Raw genomic sequence first — 24,039 nt, 5'->3', positions numbered from 1 at the left:
CTGAGGCATGGAGAAGTTTCATAGCCTGCTCAAGGCCGTGCATATCATGGAGCAGGCAGTTAAAGTCTTGTCAGAGCCCATGCTCAAGTTCCTATACTCTGCTGTCTCAGGCTGGAGAGCCCAGGGTGCCCTCACAGGGAGGCCACTCTGCTGAGTTATGTTACTCACATTCTTACATGGAGTCCGCTCTGCTGAGTTATGTGACTCACATTCTTACATGGAGTCCGTCAAACAATCTCAAAGTTGGCACTGTTTCTATTATTTAATATTTGAGGGAAATAAGTTTTTTGTTTTTTTTTTTAAAAAAAAAAAGCTTAAGTAACTTAAAGTCACACTATTGGTAAGCAGCATTGGCCTGACTCCAGTCTCTTTTTTACCTGCTTAATTAAAAGTCTTTGAGAGGCAATCTGCTCTATAAAAGAACAGGAAGATAACATTCTAAATTAAGATAATTTTTATATTTAGAGACATTTTATAAAGAATGTGTGAAAAGTATGTTAACTATGCTATGACTAAACCTCCAAAAGTATTTACTGTCTATACCAAATAGGAAAAAATATGCATTAATGAATTTAAACATTGACATGGTTAGGCTTTGTGTCCCCACCCAAATCTCATCTTGAATTGTAATCCTCCTAATCCTCATAGTCCCCAGGTGCCAAGGGAGAAATCAGGTGGAGGTAATTGAATCATGGGGACTGTTTCCCCCATGCTTTTCTCATGATAGTGAGTTGTCACAAGAGCTGATGGTTTTATAAAGGGCTCTTCCCCCACATTTCACTCTGCATTTCTCCTTCCTACCACCTTGTGAAGAAAGTGCCTTGCTTCCTCTTCATTTTCCACCATGATTGTAAGTTTCCTGAGGCCTCCCTAGCCATGCTGAACTTGAGTCAATTAAACTTGTTTCCTTTCTAAATTACCCAGTCTCTGGCAGTTATTTATAGTATGAAAACAGACAAATATAAATATATTTGTTTTAAAAAACAAATTTCCAGGTACTGGGATTTGGTTACAGTTCTGTTTTGAAAGGTAACCCGAGTAATTTCAGTAAGATCTTGTATCCTGATGATAGTTGGCAATAAATGCATCCTGAGTTGGCTCCCTGGAGTAAACACACAACAGAGAAAAAATTCAGTTGAAACCAAAGGTGCCTATGAAATTCAAAGACATTTTGGTCTTCATTCTTTTATTAAAGATAATGTATCAATTTTTATCCTGATTATAGCAGTAATAATACTGATTTGCTGATCCTGATATAAGACTTGCTATTTATTCTTCCTTATTCAAATATATCTGATTCACAGAGCTTCTAAACGACTAAGATTTTTAAGATCATAAATCTTTGTGTATGCTAATTCTGTTTTTCTAATAATTTTCAGACGTTATTACATTCCCTACAGTGGCTGAGGTAGGGAAGGCTAATATTTAGATCACAGTTTTATAAATAACAAAACTCCGGCAAATAGAGGTTAACTTGGAAAAGGTCATTGGTATTGCTGGTAAACTTAGGGACAGAATTCTGATCTTCACACTCAGACAGATGTGCTTGGCATTTGAAATGAGCTCTATATAAATGCCCACTTTTAATGCACTTAAATACTAGGCAAATGGACTTGTTTAATAATTAACCAATAATCACAGATTGAGTTTTGGTTATCAGAAAAAGTGAAAGTTTCCAACACTAATGTTTTATAATACATATTTATAATCTGTAAGAATATATATAATCTTCATAGAACGAATTCATTGCTCTATTTGTCAAGATGAGTTTTTGTTAGGAGAAGCATACCATATATTGATTACTGTGTTTCAGGCACAAATTTATAAAGATAAGTCTTGGCCCTCTAATTCACTCTAGTTCAAAAACAGCTTAAATAAGAAAGTGAATATAAATTTGTAAGAGGAATTAATGCAAACTGCTCTAAAATTCCAAACTAGCATTTATGTAGTCTATACTTCTATACTTTCATGTATATATTATGGCCTAACATTTATAAACATATTTGTGACAGTCCCACTGCATGGGAACAAATTTGAAAAAGGATGGGTCCTATTGCAGGTCCTACTCTCTGGCCCAAGGGTTCAAACGTCAGAGGGTGTGAGGGGCAAAATGAGGCTACAATGGGAGTGAGGTTAGGAGGGGATACCCCCTTGGGAATATTTTAGAAATATGTGGGACTTGTCTTTGTTCTTCTTGTGTGTAACCTCAGCATTTACATATTGAAATGCTTTTAAAAATTATAAATTGCTTTCATTTTACATCTCTGGCACATTAGTTCAGACACTATGTTGATTTTTAAAGATTGAATGTATAGGCAAGCATATTATCTATAATTTCATTACCAGATAGTAACACAGACATCTAAACCATATGTGATACAGAGAAGACACTGCTTCTAGGGCATTGCTCTACATCAGGGTTCTCAGTAAGTGTGGTTTGCAGACTGGCACCTTCGGCATCAGCTGGGAACTTGTTAAGATACCAATCCTCGGGCCCCACTGCAGGCTTACTGAATCAGAAACTCTGGGGGTGTGATCCAGTAATGTGTTTTCACAAAAGTTGTGTATCCAGGAGATTCTGATGTTCAAGTTGGAGAACCATTGCTTAGACTAATGGTATCTGCAGTCACACTGTTATTAAAGGAACATGGAGATTTTCACTTTCTGCAATGTGTGGTCTTCTAACTTTTGTACTCATGTGATGCTGTAATTTCTGGGCATCTTTGATCTTGAAAGCTATAACATCTGACTGGGTGTGGTGGCCCATGCCTGTGATTCCAGCACTCTGGGAAGTCAAGGGAGGAGGATCGCTTGAGCCCAGGGATTCACGACCAGACTGGACAACATAGTGAGACCCCGTCACTACAAAAAAATGAACATAAAAAACTTAACTGGACGTGGTAAGGCACACTTGTAGTCCAAACTACTTGGCAGGTTGAGGCAGGAGGATTGCTTGAACCCAGGAGTTCAAAGCTGCTGTGAGCCATGATTGTGCCACTGCACTCCTGCCTGTGTGAGAGTGAGACCGTGTCTCAAAAAATAAAAAAGCAAGCTGGATAAACACCCTAGTGAAGCAGCAGTGTGTTCTATCCCAACATACTCCTCCAGTGCTCTTGGGAGTTACAATTCTCAGCCTAAGCACAGTATTTCCTCCATGTACTAACGTGTGTTGCTTTACCTGCTGATATTTTGAGTGTCTGGAGGTAACAAAGAGTAGGGATGGCGTTATTGTATTTATAAACATTATTTACAAATCTACTCAGTATTTAGGAGGGGCCCTGGGAAACAGAGGGATTGCATTATTTCCCTGTTAAATGGGCAAAGAAAAGTAGTTAGCTAAAATAAAACATACTAAAGAGTAAAGAGAATTGGGGTCAGAGGCATGGGGGGCAGGAACAGAATTGAAATGGAAGCAGCAGAGAGAAGTGGAAAGAAAGGTTCAGAGTCGAACTCAGCCAGGGAGAGATGAACAAAGAGGTCTCTTGTTTGGTGGGACACACACACACACACACACACACACACACACACACACACACACACACTCTAATAACTGTAAATGAAGTCCTCAGACTTCCTTCCTTTGCTACTGAGTATTCTATTTTGTTGGAACCTTATTAAATATGTATCTTACTTTTATGCTGTTTTTGAAAACAGTTATTAAAAAAAAGAAGCTATGGGGTTTTGTTTTTTAAAACAGTATAAAATCATATAAAATGACTAAAACTAAATGTTAGAATATTTCCATAAGTTTAAAGTTAACAGAATATACATTATTGATATTAAAAAGACAAACTGAATTTGAAAAAAATAAAATGACAGGTAAGTATTTTCTTCTTTAAAAGATGTTTTAGTCTAAAAAAAGCATTTTGAAAGCTTTCCTTAAGGTACCTAGGACAAAACACTTTTGTACAAAAACTGAAAAAAGCATAAAAATGGGGCAAACATACAATTTTTAAACTAATGGAAGAAAATCAGAATCATCCTGTAAACTCCTAGAAAATCAGAATCTTCCTGTAAACTCCTATGAAGGGTTACAATGACAACATAAATTTTTATCTAAAGCAGTGGATAGCACTGTACCATTTACACAAGACATACCCAATATAATGTTCTTTAAAAAGGCATGACTGGAGACATGAAGACAATCTTCAGTTTTTAAAATTTTATCACTTTATGCCTCTATTTCCTAGAAGAACACTGAAAAATTTTTTGATAATAAACCAGATCAGTCTACCAAATGATTTACATAACTTCATAATAACTTAGGAACATATTATCTGTTCCATATCTAAGAATGTTTGGTAACTTTCTGGATAAAAAAGTATCATGAAAATTATCCTGTGGAAAGTTTTTTTTTTTTTCCCATGTAAAATTGTACTGCAAGCACTGCTTGCTAAAGGCTCACACAGTGAGATGAGACTGCCACCATGTGGGATAAGCACGCATCACAATAAAAAATATATGTATTTCAAAATCAAATAATCCTTCAATGTAATAAGAGAACTACCACATCTTTTATTCTAAAACACAACAGAAACAGTAGTAAGTACTGTTTGGTCTTCTTTACATTTTTCAAGATTCATTAATATGATACTCGTTTTTGGTACAAGTAGTTGGACACTGACACTCTGTGGAAACTATCCATATCCTTGCTACTCAAAGTATGTTCCAAGACCAGCAGCATCTATATTAGCTTGAAGCTTGTTAGAGATGCAAAATCAGGCCACACCTCAAATGCACTGAATCAGAATCTGTATTTTAATATGATCCCCAGGTGATTCGTGTACACACTAAAGGCCAAGAAGCATGCACTTAGATTTCATTCCTATTCCTTAACTCTCACCCTGTCTCCTTTACTCTCAATCCACCCAACACAGGGGTAGGTGTTTTTCACCAAAAACTCCAGATAGTCAAGAAAAATATAGTTGGTGTTACCTGAGTTATATGATTAGCTTCATTTTCAGTAAATGTGGGAATCTATTTTTTTAATCAATTATTTTCTTAGGTTATTAATAGATTAATTCCATAATTCAGAAAAAAATTAGAACAAATTTTCCAGGAAAAAGGGCTTGTTTAGTTTCAGGAGAGATTAGAGTATTTTATTTTGCCCAATCAGAGCCCTTCAGCATAAAGAGACATTCATATACATATATATGAACATTTTCCAGAAACATTAATTTATAATACATTTTTTAAAATACCAGCTTAACGGTATTTATTTACAAAAATATTTCATTACCTAATTAAACTTTTTGCTGTGATGACAGTTTGTAAAGTACAGGAATGCAAAATAACTACAAAGTTTAACACGTTTTTAGTGTTTGCAATAGTGCTTTTCTTTTTAGATGAAACAATACACAGATTTTTTTTAAACCGTATTTCAAAATGCATATTCCAGCAATTACCTTTGAGATAGTTACTGGGACTGAGCAAGATTAAATAAAAAGTGCAGCAACTGAAAAACACCTGCAAGTTACAGTTTAAGGTATACACAAGCTAGAGCTCTATACCAAGCATGCTTGCCCCTGAAGTGGACAATGTTAGAAAAACTTAATCTTGCTCTTTTTCATATTGTCTTTTGGTAATGCATTTACAATGAACCAATAGTATAACTAGAAAGCAAAAATGTTTTTCTGGTTCTAACTATCGTGTGGAATAGAGGTCACACCTAAAGTATCACAGTACTATTTATTTACAAAAAAAAAAAGTTAAAAAAATTAAAACAAGATTTACCCTCTTTGCATTGCTTTCCATTGCTATGTTGATTCTATTTTCAACTCCTTACACTGTCTTCAGTTGAAGCAAAGTTTAGACAACACAAATAGCAAAAGTAAATAAACAAAAACAAACAAAAAAAACCAACTACCAAATAAATAGGATTCCATTGCCATTAACCTATATCCATTTGAAATGCCTGAGTCAAACAACCTACAATAAATACTGGTTTATTTACATGTCATACACTATAAAATTTTAAACGATGAGCCTCATTGTAAAATACTGGCAAAACTGACATTCATTTTTCTGATGTAAAGAATAAAATAAAGAGACCACTTACAGGTAGCCCTGGACTACTGTACTGAATTTGTAAATGAATTGTGCCTATATTGTTAAAATTAATTTGACTGTATTAATAACTGAATAAAGCAATGTATAACCCTGGTAATTGGGAAGTTGTTAAAATCATTTAATTCATCTGAGAAAGGTAAGCCAGTTTTCCCTTTTTTTCTTTTTTTGGTTGTTTTTGGTCACAACAACTGTTTTCTGTCTACAGAACCTTTTTTAAAACTTCGGAGGCAGTAGTAAAATCATTAATATTCACAGGAAAAATAATTCCCATAGCACTTTACAAGAAATTGATCAGAGTGATGAAAAGTGCAATTAACCAAAGCTGTAAACAGTTATCTTCACATTCATTTTCAAATGAAAAGAAATATCTGTGGGCATAAATTTCAATCCAAGAGAACAAATACCCTGAAAGGGAAAAGAAAAAAAAAAGGACATTTAAGATATAGGAGTGCTTTTTTTTCCCCCAAAGTAAATACAGATTAAAAAGTCTAAGAATGTTGATCAAGTATCAAACTGATAAGGAACAAATTCTATAAACTACAAAATAAAAACCTTCATTGACAAAAATACATAAACTCTGTTTTCATTTTTGGAAATTTATTTTTAAAAAAGGTAGAAGAAAATACCTGGAAAACTATTTTAAATATATATATATATATATCTCTATATTTTAAAACAATAGTTAAGGTAGGCATCCAACAGCAAGCTGAAGCTCTTGAGAAAGATCTTGCAATTATTGTTGTGGGCATTTTCCCCCAAAATAAAATTAATATTTGAAAATGCTCAATAGAGGGTTTTTTAAAGCATAGAAATGATATCTTTCCTGTTCATGTGTGAATATTTTTAAATGATGTATGACTTTTTAAAATTAATTGTATCTCGATATGAGATACCAGTATTTCTTATTATAAGCGTAAAACATAACTTTTTGTATGGATAATATACATACTTTTTAAGTACTTTGACTTAAACTTAACAAGTTCACCATTTTTAAAATTAAAGTACATTTATAAAAATTCCATTTTAAAACTAAAAGTATATTTTCTAGCAGTATGTATAAATATAACATGTTACTGTATGATCTTAAAACAAATCTGAAAGTGTTGCAATAATTTAAGACCAAGAACACTGAAACATACAGCAGATTATTTTACTATTTTTTAAATCTATATAAAACCCTATTAAAGGTTTTAAAACTGATCAGTTTATTTAAGGTACAGCTAGCAGCATATTCATGATTTTGGTATGTTTTATACACATGTATCACTTGGTTTAAACTGAGCAATGTGGATTAAATGATAATAAAAAGTTTTCATTACCTAAAAAAGTGAGAAAAAATTCAAGTTTAAAGTCCAGTGCTCTTTATTTTGCTGAAACAAATAAAATCCCAAAAGTTAAAGTGTAAAATAAATCTTTGCCACAAAAAATTTACCTTTGGATATAGCTTTTCTAATATCACATGAGAAATGCCTTAAGCAAAACATATATGGAAGATAGAACTCAGGGTAAAACTTTGAACTCCATGGTGTCTTCCACATATTCTTCCTCTCCTCAGCTGTCTCCCCAGCACCCCTGTAACCTAAAAGTATGTAACACTTTCAGACTTGTTTAAAACACTCACATATCTACATGAAATAGCTTCAGAGGAACCTACAATTAAGAAGTCCTAAGCCAAAAAAAAAAAAAAATTGCTTCGTTCTTTAAACTACTGTACTTAATTAAATTGTAATATACTTACACATAATAACATAGACAAGTAGCAGCATTTTTCACATCCATAAAAAATCAAATGGAGAAGTTAGTAATAGCTCAGTCGAATCTATAACCATTTTTTTGGAAACACTTTGTACAATTGAAATGCAAAGCAAAAGTGTTAAGATGATGCAAAACTTCAAATGGATGTAATGTACAGAATTGGTCAGACTATAAGATTTCAAATAACTTTCTCAGCAAATACATATGGATTTTAGTTTCAAAACTGAAATGAACTGGATATATGGTACATACAGAAAAACCACTTCCTACTTACAAACTACTAATCATGAATACTTCAATGATTTTAGAGTCAAGGACAAATGCAACAAAACAATGAGGATATGGAGAGGGCACACAAAAATCTTTCATTTTTCTGATATTTTCTATTTTGACTTTTTTTTTTGGTCAGTTTTCCTGAAATCGTGGCTTGCTGGTGACTATTACTTTCTGTATTTAAAAAGAAAAAAAATAAACATGTTACCTCTCAAATTACAGTAAATTCCCTGGGTTAGTTATTACTGTAGACTGTCTCTTATCTACAGACAGAATCAAGTATAACTCTGAGAAGCTTATTTCCTACACTCAAACATACTTTAAGCTTTCTAATCCTAACTGAGTCTCTAGTTTGTTGTGCATAATTTGTAGATTAATTTAAAAATTAAATAACTCAAAACACTGATTTAAGATTTTCTTACAAAATCTTGGAAATCCATCTAAGGTAAATGTATATACTTCTATATTTGAAAATAATTACAAGATTAGTTCATTTTGTATACAACAGGAAAAATGACAGTAAAAATGAAGTTAATATACAAATATATTTGTGTTATATAACACAAAATAACACAGCAAATTAAATAATTGCAGCTAATATGACCTTCCACATAGATAGGGAACCAGTATATTAATCTACATAATGCTTTCTCAACTTCTTCAAATCCATAACTGTTGATTTTATTGATGACATTCACAAAACTGTACCTTTAAAATAGGACCTAACACTTCCTGTGACATATCATGGAACTATGGGTTTATTGGATAATAGATAACACAAATTAAGCAATTTATAAACTGCTGAATGTTCAGGCAGCTGACATTAACTAAACAGAAATACATTATTCATTGATGCTTTCTATAAATTCAAAAACTTTTGAAAAGGGCTTATTTAAAAAATATTTCTTTTGGCTTGATCAATTATCTCTATCACACACCTTTAGTCCCTACCAAATGATATTTAAACTAAACTTTGATGTAAACTTTTGTATCTAGTAGTGCATGTTATAAAATGTAAACATAAAAGCTTTATTAATGAAGAGTGGAGGAAAATATGCATAACAGACTGTACGAAAAAGTTAAGATGTCCTACGTATTCCTTTAATGATCATATGGAATAGAAAAACAACCATCCTGTTTACTATCAATTTGTGTTCTGATTATCTCTTAATGAAAAAACAAAATAATTTAAAGGAATTTTTTATAGAAGACAATATTTAAATTTCATTAACATTAACTTTAATGCTTCCATTTTGCTTCTGCTGGGTTGCTTTAACAACAATCAATAATAATCTCAGATTAGTCTGTATTCTGAGACTGCTTACTTCTAGATCTACTAGGTGGTTTCTTTCCTGCCCGTAATGCTATTCTATGAAACAATCATTCATTGTCCATTGCTGGTCTCGAATTGTATTATATTCCAATACAGAAATAATTTAGTTATCACAGTGTACATATTTTCCTTTCTTTTTGGCTTTTTAAAACCTTGAAAGGATATGTACAGATTTATAGTATATTTCTACAGAAAACATTTTGTAGGTCATCAGACTAAATTCTTATATAGATAATTATTGACAACAGATGCTTGTAATTTTCCATGCGATAGCATGTGCACTAAGATTTAATTGGCTCATCACCTGAGTGTATTGGAACAGTTAGCAAATAAAGGGCATTTTAAAAAGGGAGCTGAGCATTTTACTGAAATAATGAAAGTTTTTTTTAAGCAATTTTAATTAAAGAATGCAAAGGTACATTTGGTTAAACATTTTATAAAAATTCAAGCAAAATTAAAAACATAGCCAATTTCAACATTTCTACAAATTTAACCAGTATTATTTTGGTCAAATCCACCTTTAGCTGACTTAATGAGAACAAGGACAAGGGACATTGAAGTATTCTCCTCACCACAATGGAGGTTTTTCTCACTTTCCACACTGCATAGCCACTACATGGAAACTCCCAGAATGATGAGCAATTCAGTCATGCTCTACACTTTTCTTTTCAATGAAAAGTGATGTATCTTCTTGTTTTGCTTTTGACAAAATATGAACTAAATACAAGTCTGTAATAACAAGAATCCAAGAGTAGCTCATACACAAGTCAACTATGTGTATGTTTTTATTATTTAAAGCCCACCATTCAGCTTATCTGTCTAAAGAGATGATAACAAACAGTTTGTTTCTTTTTCACTAATGATACTGATGACCAGTCAGTGTTAAGAGAGGGAAAGTCCAAGACAGCTGTTTATAATCCAGTCCAATGACACATGTATAACTATTTCAGCTTCAAGACTTCTGACTTATTGCCTCTGCCCCAAACAGGTCAAACACTGATGGCAGATAAAATGGCACAAGCCCTTTTGGCATATGAAAGTTTAATACAGGAATGATCCAGGATTAGTCCCTGCACCAGGTCTCCTCAGCAGCCCCCTTGGTTTCTTCATCTGTCACGTGTGACCTGTTTAATTCCCAAATCGTCAACTCATAACTGGCACACACCATATACTCCATTTCGAGTGCGTGTGAACACTCCTCAGTTAAAGCCACATGACTGAGGTAAAACAGTGCATGATTGTGCTAGGAAAGAACAGTATTCAGTGACGAACATCCCTTTAACGTTAACTTTTCTAAAGAATGTAATAAAAATGGAAAACTTTTTTCCTTCTGGCTGAAGTTGGACTTATTGGATTCTGGTTGTCAGAACTGGTACCACTTCTTATCTTTGTATTTCAACATAATCTAAAGGGGGAAAAAAAAGAAAAACATGTTTTTAAAATGCTGGAACAATAACATTTATAAATGATTTCTATATTTTTCCAAAACATTATGTCATTCTGCAATATTCTGTAGTGCTACTATATTGCTTACTTCAAATCAACTTACTGACAGCAGTAAGAACTATTCTATTTGGAGGAAAAAATACGATATCCATTAAGAACTAGCCTAGAAGTTCCACAGATTTCTTAGAAATGTGACATAATTTGGTGACCTAAGCTAGTAATATAAAAGTAAGATAATTTTTATGTTGTACTATGAATTAAAAATAATGCTTGAAGAACTGGGGAAATAAAGGTTGAAAATGCTACTCCTCCTGCCGTCTCAAATTTACTGAGCACCTACTCTGAGCCAGACACTGCATGACACACTTTCCCTACTTGGTTTCAGTCACAACCATTCTTGGGCTACGCACTGTTTTTCTTCCCATTTAATAAATGAAACGGAAGCTTCTAGGGGTGGCCCAAGGTAATGCAGTAGTGAAACTGGAATTTGTGCCCATGCAGTCTAATTCAAGAACCTGTGATTGTAACCACCTCAATGTACTGTCTTCCTTAAGACTCTGAAATATGGCTCAAGAACAACTGGTAGAAGGGAAAGTTATCAGTGTGAGATTAAGCTCTTTCCTAAATATTCAGAGTGTGAATATATTCCGAAATTGACTAAAGTGCTACATGCTGTAGAGATCATACAATCGGGTGTAGGGTTATGACCACAAAAATCCCGACCTAGATTGACCACCACAAGCCTGTATCTGAGGTGCCTGGGTATAGCACAAGTAATCATAAAGGATCTCTGAACCTCTCTGAAGCCCTAGATCTACAAGTATCTTCCAGGTCAAGTTACCTCTTCATGCATTCTAGGTTTCCACATTTTTGAGCAAGGAGGAAATGACTTTTGGTTGAAAAATTTAAAAAAGAGCTACCACTACAGATTGGGTGCTCAAATATAAAAACAACCTTAAAATTGTTTCTTCAGACAAATTCAAAATGTCCTCCAGGGCCAGCCTAGGAACTAGATGTGTGAAGTAACCTAGTGTAAAGCATCAAGGAAAGGCAGGCCTGTGTGTCAAAATAAAAAATGTGTATTTCCCGTAAAGGCTTTTAAATTCAGCTTTTTAAGAGCACGATGTGGTGTAAGGGGACCAGTCAGGGATCCCTACTTTACAGCATGTGTTTCTGAGCTCTATCATGACTTCCTAGGTCCACCATTGCAAAATGCACCTCTCTACTCCTCCATATGAATTGGTCCACAACGCGGACTTAGTATTGTTTATTTAAATAAAAAGGTTTGTCAATTTTAGTTATTTATATCTACCTGGAAAACTCAAGGAGGCAAATTATTTCTTTCTCTAGGACAAAGTGGTAGTAGACTCTGAGGCATTAAGAGAAATTAACATTGGTATTGCATTCCTTAAGAAATAGTTGCAAAGCTGCTAGCTTCGCTTACCAAAAGCCTGAAGGTGGGCAGATTCCCTCAAAATTTATAATCTTATAGTAAGAAACCAAAGGCTATTGGAGATACATTCCTGTAATGGTTCCCTCTGGTGGCAAAAATCAGGGACTTGCAATTGTACAATGAATATATGCAAATTCATGGGTGTAGAAATACAATAGCTATAAAAATAAAATAACATTCACACTTGTTTTACCTAGAGCTTTTTGTTCAAATATCTGTTTGGGAGTCGTACCTCATGAGCATGTTTAGAAAATGACTCTGCACTTGATAACATGGCTGCAGTTCTTTCTTCCAGATCGCCAAGTTTCTGTCCTCTTTCATCTAGTGCCAGCCTGGCTCGTGCTAATTCACCAACAACTCCAGATGCTGCCCCTTTCACACCTTCAATGCCACCAGGGCCAGGAATATGCTGTGCAAGGCTCCTTGAAGCCTTTCCCGAGGACGATTCTCCAACTGAACACATTTGATAAATGAAAGAGTAACTCAAAACATGAACATTTTACTAATATAAAATCCTACTACATTAAAATACAATTTTTGGATTGAGTGGTAATATAATTGAAATAAAATTATAAAGTGAAATATGCTTAATACATGCTTTCTTTTGTTATGATTGGTTTAATAATTTTTAGATACTTTTTCAAACATGCAAAAACACAATGTACATTAAATATTTTATACTAGTTCATACAACAAGACTTATACAAAAAAGGAGCTGGTAAATATTTAATGAAACAAAGGTATATGTTACCAATTATATAATGGCAAAAACTGCTCTTTTGTGCAAAAAACAAAAGATATTTAGCTTCAAATATACAGATTTAAATTTAAATATACAGATTTGATGATGTTTATTTACTCCACACTTCCTCTTACTTAAAAATATACTGTGCTTAGGCTCAGAAGTAAAGATAAATGAAGAATTTTATTCAGTAGTCTATTTCAGTCTCCAAAAATTGTAGGCATGCTATATTCTTTTCCTTTTCTCCATTTATCTTGTCACTTACCAAATGGATCACATTTTTCCATCAAAAGACCTTGCGATCCAGTTTTCTTTCCCTTTGATATCCAGATGTTTTTACCTAACACTTAGATCACTGCAAAAGTCTTAAATTCTTTAAAGCCTGATCTCAAGTTTCCTGGTTCCTCAGCTTACATTTCTTTCTTTCCTTTTTCTTTAAATATAACTCATATACCACAACATTTGCTCCTTTAAAGTGAATACATTGGTGATTTGTACTTTATTCGTAAGGATGTGAATCACCACCACTACTAATGAATACCAGAGCATCTCATCACTGCAGAAGAAGCTCCATGCCTGTTAGCAGTCACCTGCCATTCCCACTCTTTGCAGTTCTTGGCAATCACTAATCTACTCTCTGTTTCCATAAATTTGCCTATTCTGAGTATTTCATTTAAATGGATTCATACAATAGGTGGTCTTTTGTAGCTGGCTTCTTTCACTGAGAGTAATGTCAAAGGTTATTGATGTTGTAGGATGCATCAGTACTTCATCCCTTATTATGGATGCATAACGTATCATTTTATGGATAAGGTGTATTTTGCTTATTCATTCATCACCTGATGGACATCTGGGTTGTTTCCACTTTTTGGCTATTATGAATAAAGCTACTATGAACACTTATACAAATGTTTGGGTAAATGCATGTTTTCAATTTTCCTGGGTATATGACTAGGCATAGAATAGCTGGGTGATGTGATAACTGTATGTTTAATTTTTTGAGGAACCATCAGTTTTCCAAAGAGGGTGCACCATTTTACATTTCAACCAATAATATATATGAGGGTTCCAATATCTCTACATCCTTGCCAACATTTGTTATTGTGAATCTTTTTGATGACATCCATCCTAGTAAGTGTGAAGTAGTACCACATTGTGGATTTGACTTGTATTTCCCTAACGACAAATGATGTTGAAGATCTTTTCATGCACTCATTTGTCATTTGCATATTTTCTTTGGATAAATATCTATTGAGGTTGATATGGTTTGGCTGTGTCCCCACCCAAATCTCATCTTGAATTGTAGCTCCCATAATCCTCAAGTGTCATGGAAAAGACCCAGTGGGAGGTAACTGAATCACGGGGGCAGGTTTTCCTGTGCTGTTCTCATGAGAGTAAGTCTCACAAGATCAGATCTGACGCTTTATAAAGGGCAGTTGCCCTGCATATGCTCTCTTGCCTGCTGCCATGTAAGATGTGCTTTTGCTCCTCCTTGGCCTTCCGCCATGATTGTGAGGCCTTGCCAGCCATATGCAACTGTGAGTTCATTAAATGTCTTTTTCTTTATAAATTACCCAGTCTTGGGTATGTCTTTATTAGCAGCATGAGAATAGACTAATACACAGATCCACCTAAAAATCAGTCTATTTGTCTTCTATTATTGAGTTTTAAGAGTTCTTAATATATTATGGACACTAGATGTAATCTGATATCAGATATGTGATTTGCAAATATTTCATCCCATTCTTTGGATCATCTTTTCACTTTCTCATTAGTATTCTTTGAAGCACAACGTTTTAAATTTTGATAAGTTCCAATCAATCTTTTTTTTCCTTTGGTTGCTTGTGATTTAGGTGTCATATCTTAGAAACCACTGCCTAATCCAAGGTTACACAAATTTATACCTGTTTTCTTCTAAGAGTATTATAGTTTTAGCTCTTATATTGAGGTCTTTGAGCCATTTTGAGTTAATTTTTGTGTGTGGTGTGAAGCTGGGGCCCAACATCTTTTTTTTTTTTTTTTTTTTTTTTGCAGATGAATATCTACTTATTCCAACATCACTTATTGAAAAGACCATTCTTTGGCCACATAATTTTCTTGGCGTCCTTGTAAAAAAAAACCAATTGACCATAAATGTATAAGCTTATTTCTGGAGTCTCAATTCTATGTATCTTTATGCCAGTAACACACTGTCTTGATGACTATAGCTTTGTAGTAAGTTTTGAAACTGAAATGTTTGAGTCCCTCCAGCTTTTTTCTTTTTCAATATTTGAGAGTGTGTGTGTGTGTGTGTGTGTGTGTATGTGGCTATTTTGAATTCTATTTTCATTTGAATTTTAAGAACAGCTTACTGCTTTCTGAAAAAAAATGTTGTGATTTTGATATGAATTGTGTTAAATGTGTAGATCAATTTGTGGATACTGCCATCTTAATAATGTTAAGTCTTCTAATCCATGAACATGAGATGTGGGTCCACTGACTTACATCTTAGTTTCTTAAAATGATATTTTGAAGTTTTTATTGTACATGTCTTATACTTCTTTGGTTAAATTATGTCTAAGTGGCTTATTTTTTGATACTGCTATAAATGAAACTGTTTTCTTAATTTCATTTTTGAATTACTCATTGCTTGTGTATAGAAATGCAATTCATTTTCTATATTGATCTTGTATCCTGAAACCTTGCTAAAACTGTTTATTAGCTATAATTAGTTTCGTGTGGATTCCTTAGGATTTTCTATAGATAAGATTACATCTGCAAATAGAGAGAGTTTTACTTCTTCCATTCCAATTTGCATGTCTTTTACTTGCTTTTCTTGCCTAATTTCCCTGGCTAGAGCCTCCATTCCTATGTAAAATAGAAGCGGTAAGAGCTCTTTGAATATGCATATAAAATTTAGAATTAGCTATACATTTTTGGAAGGATTTTGATTAGAACTACATTAAGTGTATATGTGTATATATACATACAGACATCAGTTTTGAGAGAATTGGTATCTTTTATTGAATCTTCTATTCCATGATCATGGTATACTCATCAATTTGTTTGAATCTTCTTTAACTTCTCTCAACAAATTTTTCCAATTTTCTACTTTCCCCATGGAGATTCTGAACATGTTCTCTTAAGATTTATTTCTAGATACTGAATTAAAAGAAATACTATGGGTGATAAGCAGAGTAATGTCCCCCTTCCCCCATAGATGGCTACATTCTAATCCCTGGAACCTGTGAATATGTCACCTTATATAGGAAAAGGATCTTTGCAGATGTGACTAAGGACCCAGACATAGAGTTCATCCTGCATTATTTAGGTAAGCCTAACCTAATCACATGGGTCTTTAAAAGCGAAGAGTTTTTTTTTTTTTTCCAGCTGTGGGCAGACAGAGATGCGGCTTCAGAAAAATAGAGATATGCAAGGTTGTTGGCCTTGAATACTGACAATGGGACCAGAAGCCAAGGAATGTGGATGGACTCTAGAAGCTAAAAAAGGCAAGGAAATGGATTCTCTCCTGAAACTTCCAACAAGAAACACAGCCATGGGAACACCCATAAGATCTGTGTTGATTTCTAACCTATGGAATTATAAGGTAATAAATTTGGGTTCTTTTAAGCTAGTAATTTTGTGGTAATTTGTTATAGCAGTAACAGAAAACTATACAAATAGTAATTTAAAATTTTTCATTTTTTATTATTGTTAATATAAATTAAATTTTATTTCTGTATATGATTACATCTATTAAGTTGGGTAACCTCTGTTATTTCTAACAATTTAGCTATAGATTCTTTTGGTTCTTCTAAATATGTCATCATATCAATCATTTGCAAATGACTGTTTTGTTTTCTGTTTCGTATTATAGTACTTCATTTTTTCTTCCCTTTCCACACCCTCTAGGGACTTGAAAAGAATGCTGAATGTATGTGTTAATAGTGGGCACTATGTGTCATTCCTAATTTCAAAGGAAAAATTTTTAATATCATTTAATGTTCCTGCATTAAGTGTGACATTTGCAATTTAGTTTCTAGGAGTCTATCAGGAATGGATAAGAATTTTTTTTTTTTTTAAATGATAAATCAACTTTGGTTGATTTATTCCTTGGTCTTGGTATATTATCTTTATTACATATTATTTGCTATCTTAATATTTCATTTCAGATTTTCTATCTATCAATGATATTTGTCTTTGTTTTTTTCCTTTCTAATACTATTTTGGTTTTTGGTATCAAGGTTGTGTTAGCCACACAAAATGAGTTGATGAGTGTACCTATTGTTTCCTATCTTTTGGAAGAGTTTGTGTGAGAGTTGAATTATTTTTTCCCTAAATATTTAGAAGAAATATTAGTGAAGCCCAATTTGTACCAGAAGTTTACTTGTAGAAAAGTTTAAAATGATGGCTTCAATGTCTGATAGTTACAGTACTATTAGAATTTTTATCTTTTTGTCCACTTTCGTTGTTATAATTGATAAAACAATTCCTTCAAAAATAAAGTTATACATTACATTCTCTTATTTTTAACTTCAGTGTTATTCCTTTTTTTTTTCCATTCCTAATAGCATCTACTTGTGCATTTCTTTTTTCGTGCTTCATTTCACAAGAGGTTTATCATTTTTATTAGACTCTTAGAGAATCAACTTTGGCTTTTGTTATACACTCAACAGTTGTGTCCCCCGCCCCCTCCCCCCCAGTCATATGTTGAAATCTAATCCTTCCCTAATGTAATGTCAGAAGTGGGGGCCTTTGGGAGGTAAAAAGGGTATTGTCCTCATCAATGGGATTACAGCCCTTGAAAAGAGCCCAGAGAGGTAGCTTGCTCTCTTTCTCCCAGGTGAGAATGCAGCCAGAAGGCTGTCTGTAAGCCAGGAACAGGGTCCCCAAACAACTCAATCCTGCTGGCACCCTGATCTCAAACTTCCAACCTCCAGAGCTGTAAGAAATAAGCTTCTGTTGTTTAAAAGCTACCCAGTCTATGGTATTTTGATATAGCAGCCTGAACTAAGACAGCTCTGTTAATTTTTTGATTGTATTTTACTATTTCATTAACACCTTAATCTTTTTTATTTGGTTTATTTTGATGTTTTTCTAACTTTTTGAGATGAATGCTGAGTTCACTCATTTTCATGTTTTCTTTTTCAAATACTAATACATATTTAAGATTAAAAATTTCACTCTTAAGGATTACTTTAGTTGCATACCAATGGTCATAAATTCTTTGACACAAGGGTTATCCAAAGGTAAGTATATTTCTGTTTTCAAACATGAGGATTTAAACTTATCTTTGTTATTGATTACAAGCATAACTGCACTGTGATCAAATTGTATACACTAAAGTTATTTTAACTCTTTGAAATTTATTAACTGCTTATTATTAAATCTATATTTAGAACTTCTTATGATGATTGAGAAACTGTCTCTTCTATTAACTATGTCAATATTTGTTTTTATATATTTTGAAGTCAAAATGGTAGGTACATTCAAATAATGCCTTAATGTCTAATTTTTCTTATATTAATATAGTTGTACCAGCTGATTCATTTGTGATCATGCTTTTCCATCTTTTTAAATTTCACCTTTTTGTGTCCTTATGTTTTATATATGTCCCCTATAAACAATGTACATTTCTGTTTAATTAATTAATTAATGTATTTTTAGAGACAGGGTCTTGCTCTGTCACTCAGGCTGGGATGACAGTAGTGTAATCATGGCTCATCATAGCCTCAAACTCCTGGGCTCAAGTGATGTTCCTGCCTCATCTTCATGAGTAAGTGGGTCTATGGGTGCATACTACCACTAAATTTTTAAATTTTCTGTAGAGACAGGGTCTTGTTATATTGCCCAGGCTGGTCTCGAACTCCTGGTCTCCAGCAACCCTCCTGGCTAAGCTTTCCAAAGTGCTGGGATTACAGGTGTGAGACTCGGCGCTGGCCTTTTCTTTTCAAATTCAGTCTAACCATTTTTGTCTTTTAGCTGAAACATTTATTCTGCCTACATTTATTACCATTATTTATATTAAAGTTAAATCTACCATGCTTTATGTACTATCTGTTTATCCCACCTGTTTTGTATTCTCTCTCTTTTTGCTTTGTTTCGGAATGACTGTGATTTATCTGCTATTCATCTGGAAGTTATGTTCTATTTTTCTAAGTTTTACAGGTTATCCTATAAATTACATGTGTCCTTAACTTACCAATGCCAATGAATACTTTTTACAAGTTTCCCAAAAAATTCAAGAATCTCAGATCACCTTAAATCCACTTACTATTTTTAAACTCCTTAATGTTATGACATATTTTGGGCTATGTTATTGTCTGTGTATGTGTGTATACACATGCCATACACCTTTATTTTGCAGTTCATAAACATTATATTAATTATATTTATGCACATATCACTTTCGTTCCAAATCACTGTGTGTCTGTGACATCCCATCCAAGATTATTTTCCTTCTATCTGATGGACCCTTTAGAATTCCCTTTAGTGTGACGGCAAGGTTTACTTATTTGTCTAAAAATGTCTCATTCTTAAAGAATTTTTGCGTATAGAATTATGGATTAAATATAATCAATATAATTTCCTGTCAATATACAGAAGATCATCTTACCATCTTTGGCTGTTGAGAAGTCATGTATCAGTCTCTATTTGTTAAAAAATATCTATAATTTTTCTCTAGCCACATTAAAGATTTTCTCTTTGTCTCTGGTGTACTATATTTTAATGAGATTAGTTAATTGAAATTTTTTAAAAACATCATTGGAATTAATTACGCTTCTCAAATTTTTGGATCACTGTATCAATTCTAAAAAGTCTTCCGACTTATTTCTTTATATATATATTTATATTTATATATAAGTATTCTTTGCAGTCCTTCCTATTTCCTTCTTGGGAAGGTCTAAACTTATGTTAGATCTTCTCACAGCAACTTCTTTTTTTAATCCTCTCCTACATGTTTTATTTTGTTTGTTTCTTTGTGCTGCATTTTGGATGACTTCTCCTAATGTATCTTTAAGTTACATAATTCTTTCTTCACTTTTGTCTAATTTGTAGTTAAACCTATCTATTGGGTTTTTAATTCTAGTTTTTGAGTATTTCAGGTCTAGAATTTCATTCTGGGTTTTTTCACATCTACTGCTATTGACTTTTACAGTTTTCAGTTACCTGATACAATGTTCAGGCATGATATTTAGCCTCTTGAACACAATAATTACAAGTAATTATTTTATAGTCTGTGTCTGATAATTCCAATATGTGAAGTACCTAGCCTTCCGCCTTTTCTGTTTTATTAATCATGCTGTTGATTCCTAATGTTCCTGGTTATCTATGACTGGTTTCCAGTCATCTATATTCCTGGTTATCTATGACTACATATTTGAAAAATTATTTGTAGAGATAATTTGAGGACTTGGAATACACTATATTCTTTCTGAGATCATTTTTTCATTTGCTTCTGCCAGGAGCTAGGGACTCTAGCAGTCTGGAAAAATCTTAATTAACAATTAGCACTGAAGATTTTACAGGCCACCCAGATATTTGAAGCTGAGCTGAAAGTCATGTGTGTGTGTGGTGGGGGGAGGTGGGTAGTTTATTCCCAGTTCACCCTTACTCTTAAATTATAGCCCTTTGGTGTCTTTGCAAATAGCAGGAGTTATTTTAGGGTCCCCACTCTTGCCAGGTTGGGGAGCCCATCTTGCTAGCCCTAGCACAGCTTAGTACCTCAGCCTCATTAGCAAAGTACTGCAGAGTCAAAGTGCCCCAAGTTGTCAGGCTCTCTGCTCTGGGCTTCTTTCCCCATGGATACTGTTCTTGAAAACTCCTTACTACACGATTACTTCTTTGATGTCTTTAACAAATTTTAGAAATACGTTTTCTGAGTTTTATATAATGTTATAAATTTTCCTCAGTAAGACTTTTATCCCAAATTATCAGTCCCCACTGACTTGAACATTCTTCATTTTTTAAACTGAAATAAACTATAGACCAATCATTTGGGTAAGTTTAAAAAAATTTCATTGCACTGCTACTTACTGCTATTTAATGTTACAGTTTTTCCATTAGTCAAACAAACATGAAACAACAATTCTAAATATTTTAGAAAAACAGAAAAAAATCAAAGGATAGATAATAGCTGCCATTTATAAGAAAGGTCAAGCATTCACTGATTTCATTACTTCATTCAAGGACAAACTATTTACTTGTATCAACTACATGGAAGGTACTAAATGAACCAGAAGGTTTATCTTATGATGAAGAGGTTTTGAAAGACAGATTAAATGTTAAAGTAAAAACTTTTTCAAAGTTAAGGTTATCAGTTAAAGAAAATCATAGCATTAAAATAACATCACATTTAATGAAAATAAAGTAAGTACTTCCTACATTATTTACTTAAAGTTTGAATACTACTTTTTAGTAATCAAAAGTTATTCTGATTTTGATATTTCCTTGAGTAAAGTATTTCCCTGATTTGGGATAGAATAACAGAAAATAATTTTATGTATTTTGTTAAAACATGGAAATAGTAATTGTGACAAAGAGAAAAAAGTGAACATAATTTACAGGTATAAAAAAATTTTTGTATGGCTTGTTTCTGTTTTATAGATATATTATCCGAATTAAATAAATCAACTTACATAGTTCTTCTCTGTCAAGAGACTGTGCACCACCTCCAAATAAGCCTTTAAAGAATCCCCTGTTTGGTGCTTCAGGTGTTTCTACAGGAGTGAAGAGTTCACCCAACATTTCCTTTAAAATCAAAACAAATTGTCACTGTTGAAATTTCAGGGAAACTAAACTATAATGAACAAAAGTATCACTATAAACTCTTTAACTTAAGCTCAGAACATTACCTGCTGAGATTCACAATTAATGAGCACATGTCCTATAATCAGATACAGAACATGCTGATTTATTCAAACAGTAAGTTTCTAAAACTAAAATATGACTTATCTGCTGCTTGCCCCTTTGTTTGCATTTTAGGCAAACAGTATTTTTGCTTAAGAGTGTCAGGAGATTCTAATCTTTAAGATAAAATTTTCTTATAACTCATGAATTGATAATAGGATTAATAATTACATTAGAAAGAAGTTTTTTTTTTTTTTTTTTTTTTTTTTTGAGACAGTCTTACTCTATCACCCAGGTTGGAGTGCAGTGGTGCGATCTTGGCTCACTTGCAGCTTCTGCCTCTGGGGTTCAAGTGATTCTTGTGTCTCAGCCACTGAGTAGCTGGGATTACAGGCACATGCCACCATGCCTGGGTAATTATTGTATTTTGTAGAGACAGGTTTTGTGCCATGTTGGCCAGGCTGGTCTTGAACTCCTGGCCTCAAGTGATCCACCCGCCTGGGCCTCCCAAAGTGCTGTACAGGTGTGAGCCACCATGCCCGGCCAGAAAGAAGAAAATTTTTAACAGCAAGTATAAAAGTCCAGTGCAATAATGATGATATGTAGTTTTGGAATTATAACTTTTAGCTGAGTCAGAAAATTTATAATTAGGCACCAACTTCTTTTCTCATAAACACATGCTAGGAAGAGAATTATGCCAACATACACCTGGAATTTCAGAAATCTGGCAGAGATGGGAACTCTTCCTTGTATATCATCAGATTTTTCTGAAATTACTGTCAATATTTTTTAGAGTGCAGAAATGGTAAAAGGAGAAAAGATTGCTGACACATTACTGGTTTTGTTGACAATACAAAAAGAGGAAAGAAGAGTTTTTTTAAGACAAGGATGGTAGTGACTGGGCACGGTGGCTCACGCCTGTAATCCCAGCACTTTAGGAGGCCGAGGTGGGCAGATCATGAGGTCAGGAGTTTGAGACCAGCCTGACCAACATGGTGAAACCCTGTCTCTACTAAAAATACAAAAATTAGCAAGGCGTGGTGGCCTGCACCTGTAATCCCAGCTACTTAGGAGGCTGAGGCAGGAGAATCGCTTGAACCCAGGAGGCGGAAGTTGCAGTGGGCCAAGATTGCACCGCTGCACTCCAGCCTGGGCGAAAGAATCTGTCTCAAAAAAAAAAAAAAAAAAAAGAAAAGAAAAGAAAAGGATGGTAGTAACATTTATATAGGAGTTCTGCTATACTCTGGTATTTTTACATCATTATAGTTGGAATAAAAGTATGTATTTTTCAGGGTTTCTTCCTTGGGGCTGGGCTAAGAAGGCTGGTAAAGGATGTTCAGATTTTCTTTTAGACATATCCATATTAACATTATCCCTCCACCCAGATTGCAAATGGGAGGAGATAACTATTAACATTACACAACAGTTTTATTTATAAGACTGAAGTGGACTGAAGCCCTTACGTTTTTATTTTCTTTCCTCTGGATTGCTATAAAGTGTAGTAAACCTGGAATAAAACACTTTCTGAATTCAATAAATCAAACTTGTTAAAACCTACTATAGAATATACTGATATCTATTATTATATTGAATTTATATTAAACTCTATAACAAAGGCAATTTTAGGCATATTTTAAATCTTTTAAAAACCGTATTTCACAGATCCTAATTTAAACTATATGTATTAAATTGTTACAACGTAAAAAAAATCAATAACAGCAACACAGCTATCATTTGGGTGTCTCATGCTAAATCAAAAGAGGAATATGACATATCAACAGCGATAGTTTAAAGGTATGCTTTTTAAAAAATTTTACCTCATTTTTAGAATTACAGTTTGCATTTCTTATTTGATGTTTAATGAGCTTACAGTTTTACAAGGGTAAAGTAAGAAATATAAAAACACCAGATTAAACTCATTATATTCTCTGTAGTAGAATGAGTATAAACTTTGGAACCAGATGGACCTGGATTTGATTCTCAATTTCTGCCTTTTAGTAGCAGAAGACTCTTAGTCAAATTAGTCTATCAAAGAAATGGCTTCTTCAACTTTAAAAGGGGGAGATAATGATAACTGCCTCTCAGGAACGTTATACTAGGATTAAAGATAATGAGCATATAAAGTGCCAAGAGTAGACA

At 33.5% G+C, this 24,039-nt stretch overlaps 1 protein-coding gene across 3 annotated transcripts in view; it reads right to left on the bottom strand.

Moving 5' to 3' along the window:
- Positions 1-7,413: 7,413 nt before the first annotated feature.
- The window catches only part of STXBP5 (syntaxin binding protein 5), a 185,799-nt gene continuing 169,173 nt past the window's right edge, over positions 7,414-24,039 (bottom strand). For all 3 annotated transcript variants that reach the window (XM_054493506.2, XM_054493507.2, XM_054493508.2), the window contains 3 exons: positions 21,690-21,801; positions 12,562-12,782; positions 7,414-10,835 (listed from right to left, as the gene is read on the bottom strand). In XM_054493506.2, the coding sequence (XP_054349481.2) occupies positions 10,794-10,835; positions 12,562-12,782; positions 21,690-21,801 (375 nt within the window). In that variant the 3' untranslated portion in view covers positions 7,414-10,793. The remainder of the gene's footprint in view (positions 10,836-12,561; positions 12,783-21,689; positions 21,802-24,039) is intronic.

This window comes from Pongo pygmaeus, chromosome 5 (genome assembly GCF_028885625.2).
Source record: "Pongo pygmaeus isolate AG05252 chromosome 5, NHGRI_mPonPyg2-v2.0_pri, whole genome shotgun sequence".
NCBI classification, from domain to species: Eukaryota; Metazoa; Chordata; class Mammalia; order Primates; family Hominidae; genus Pongo; species Pongo pygmaeus.
Note: the sequence above shows the minus strand (reverse complement) of the source record. Positions and strands in the feature narration are given on the sequence as shown.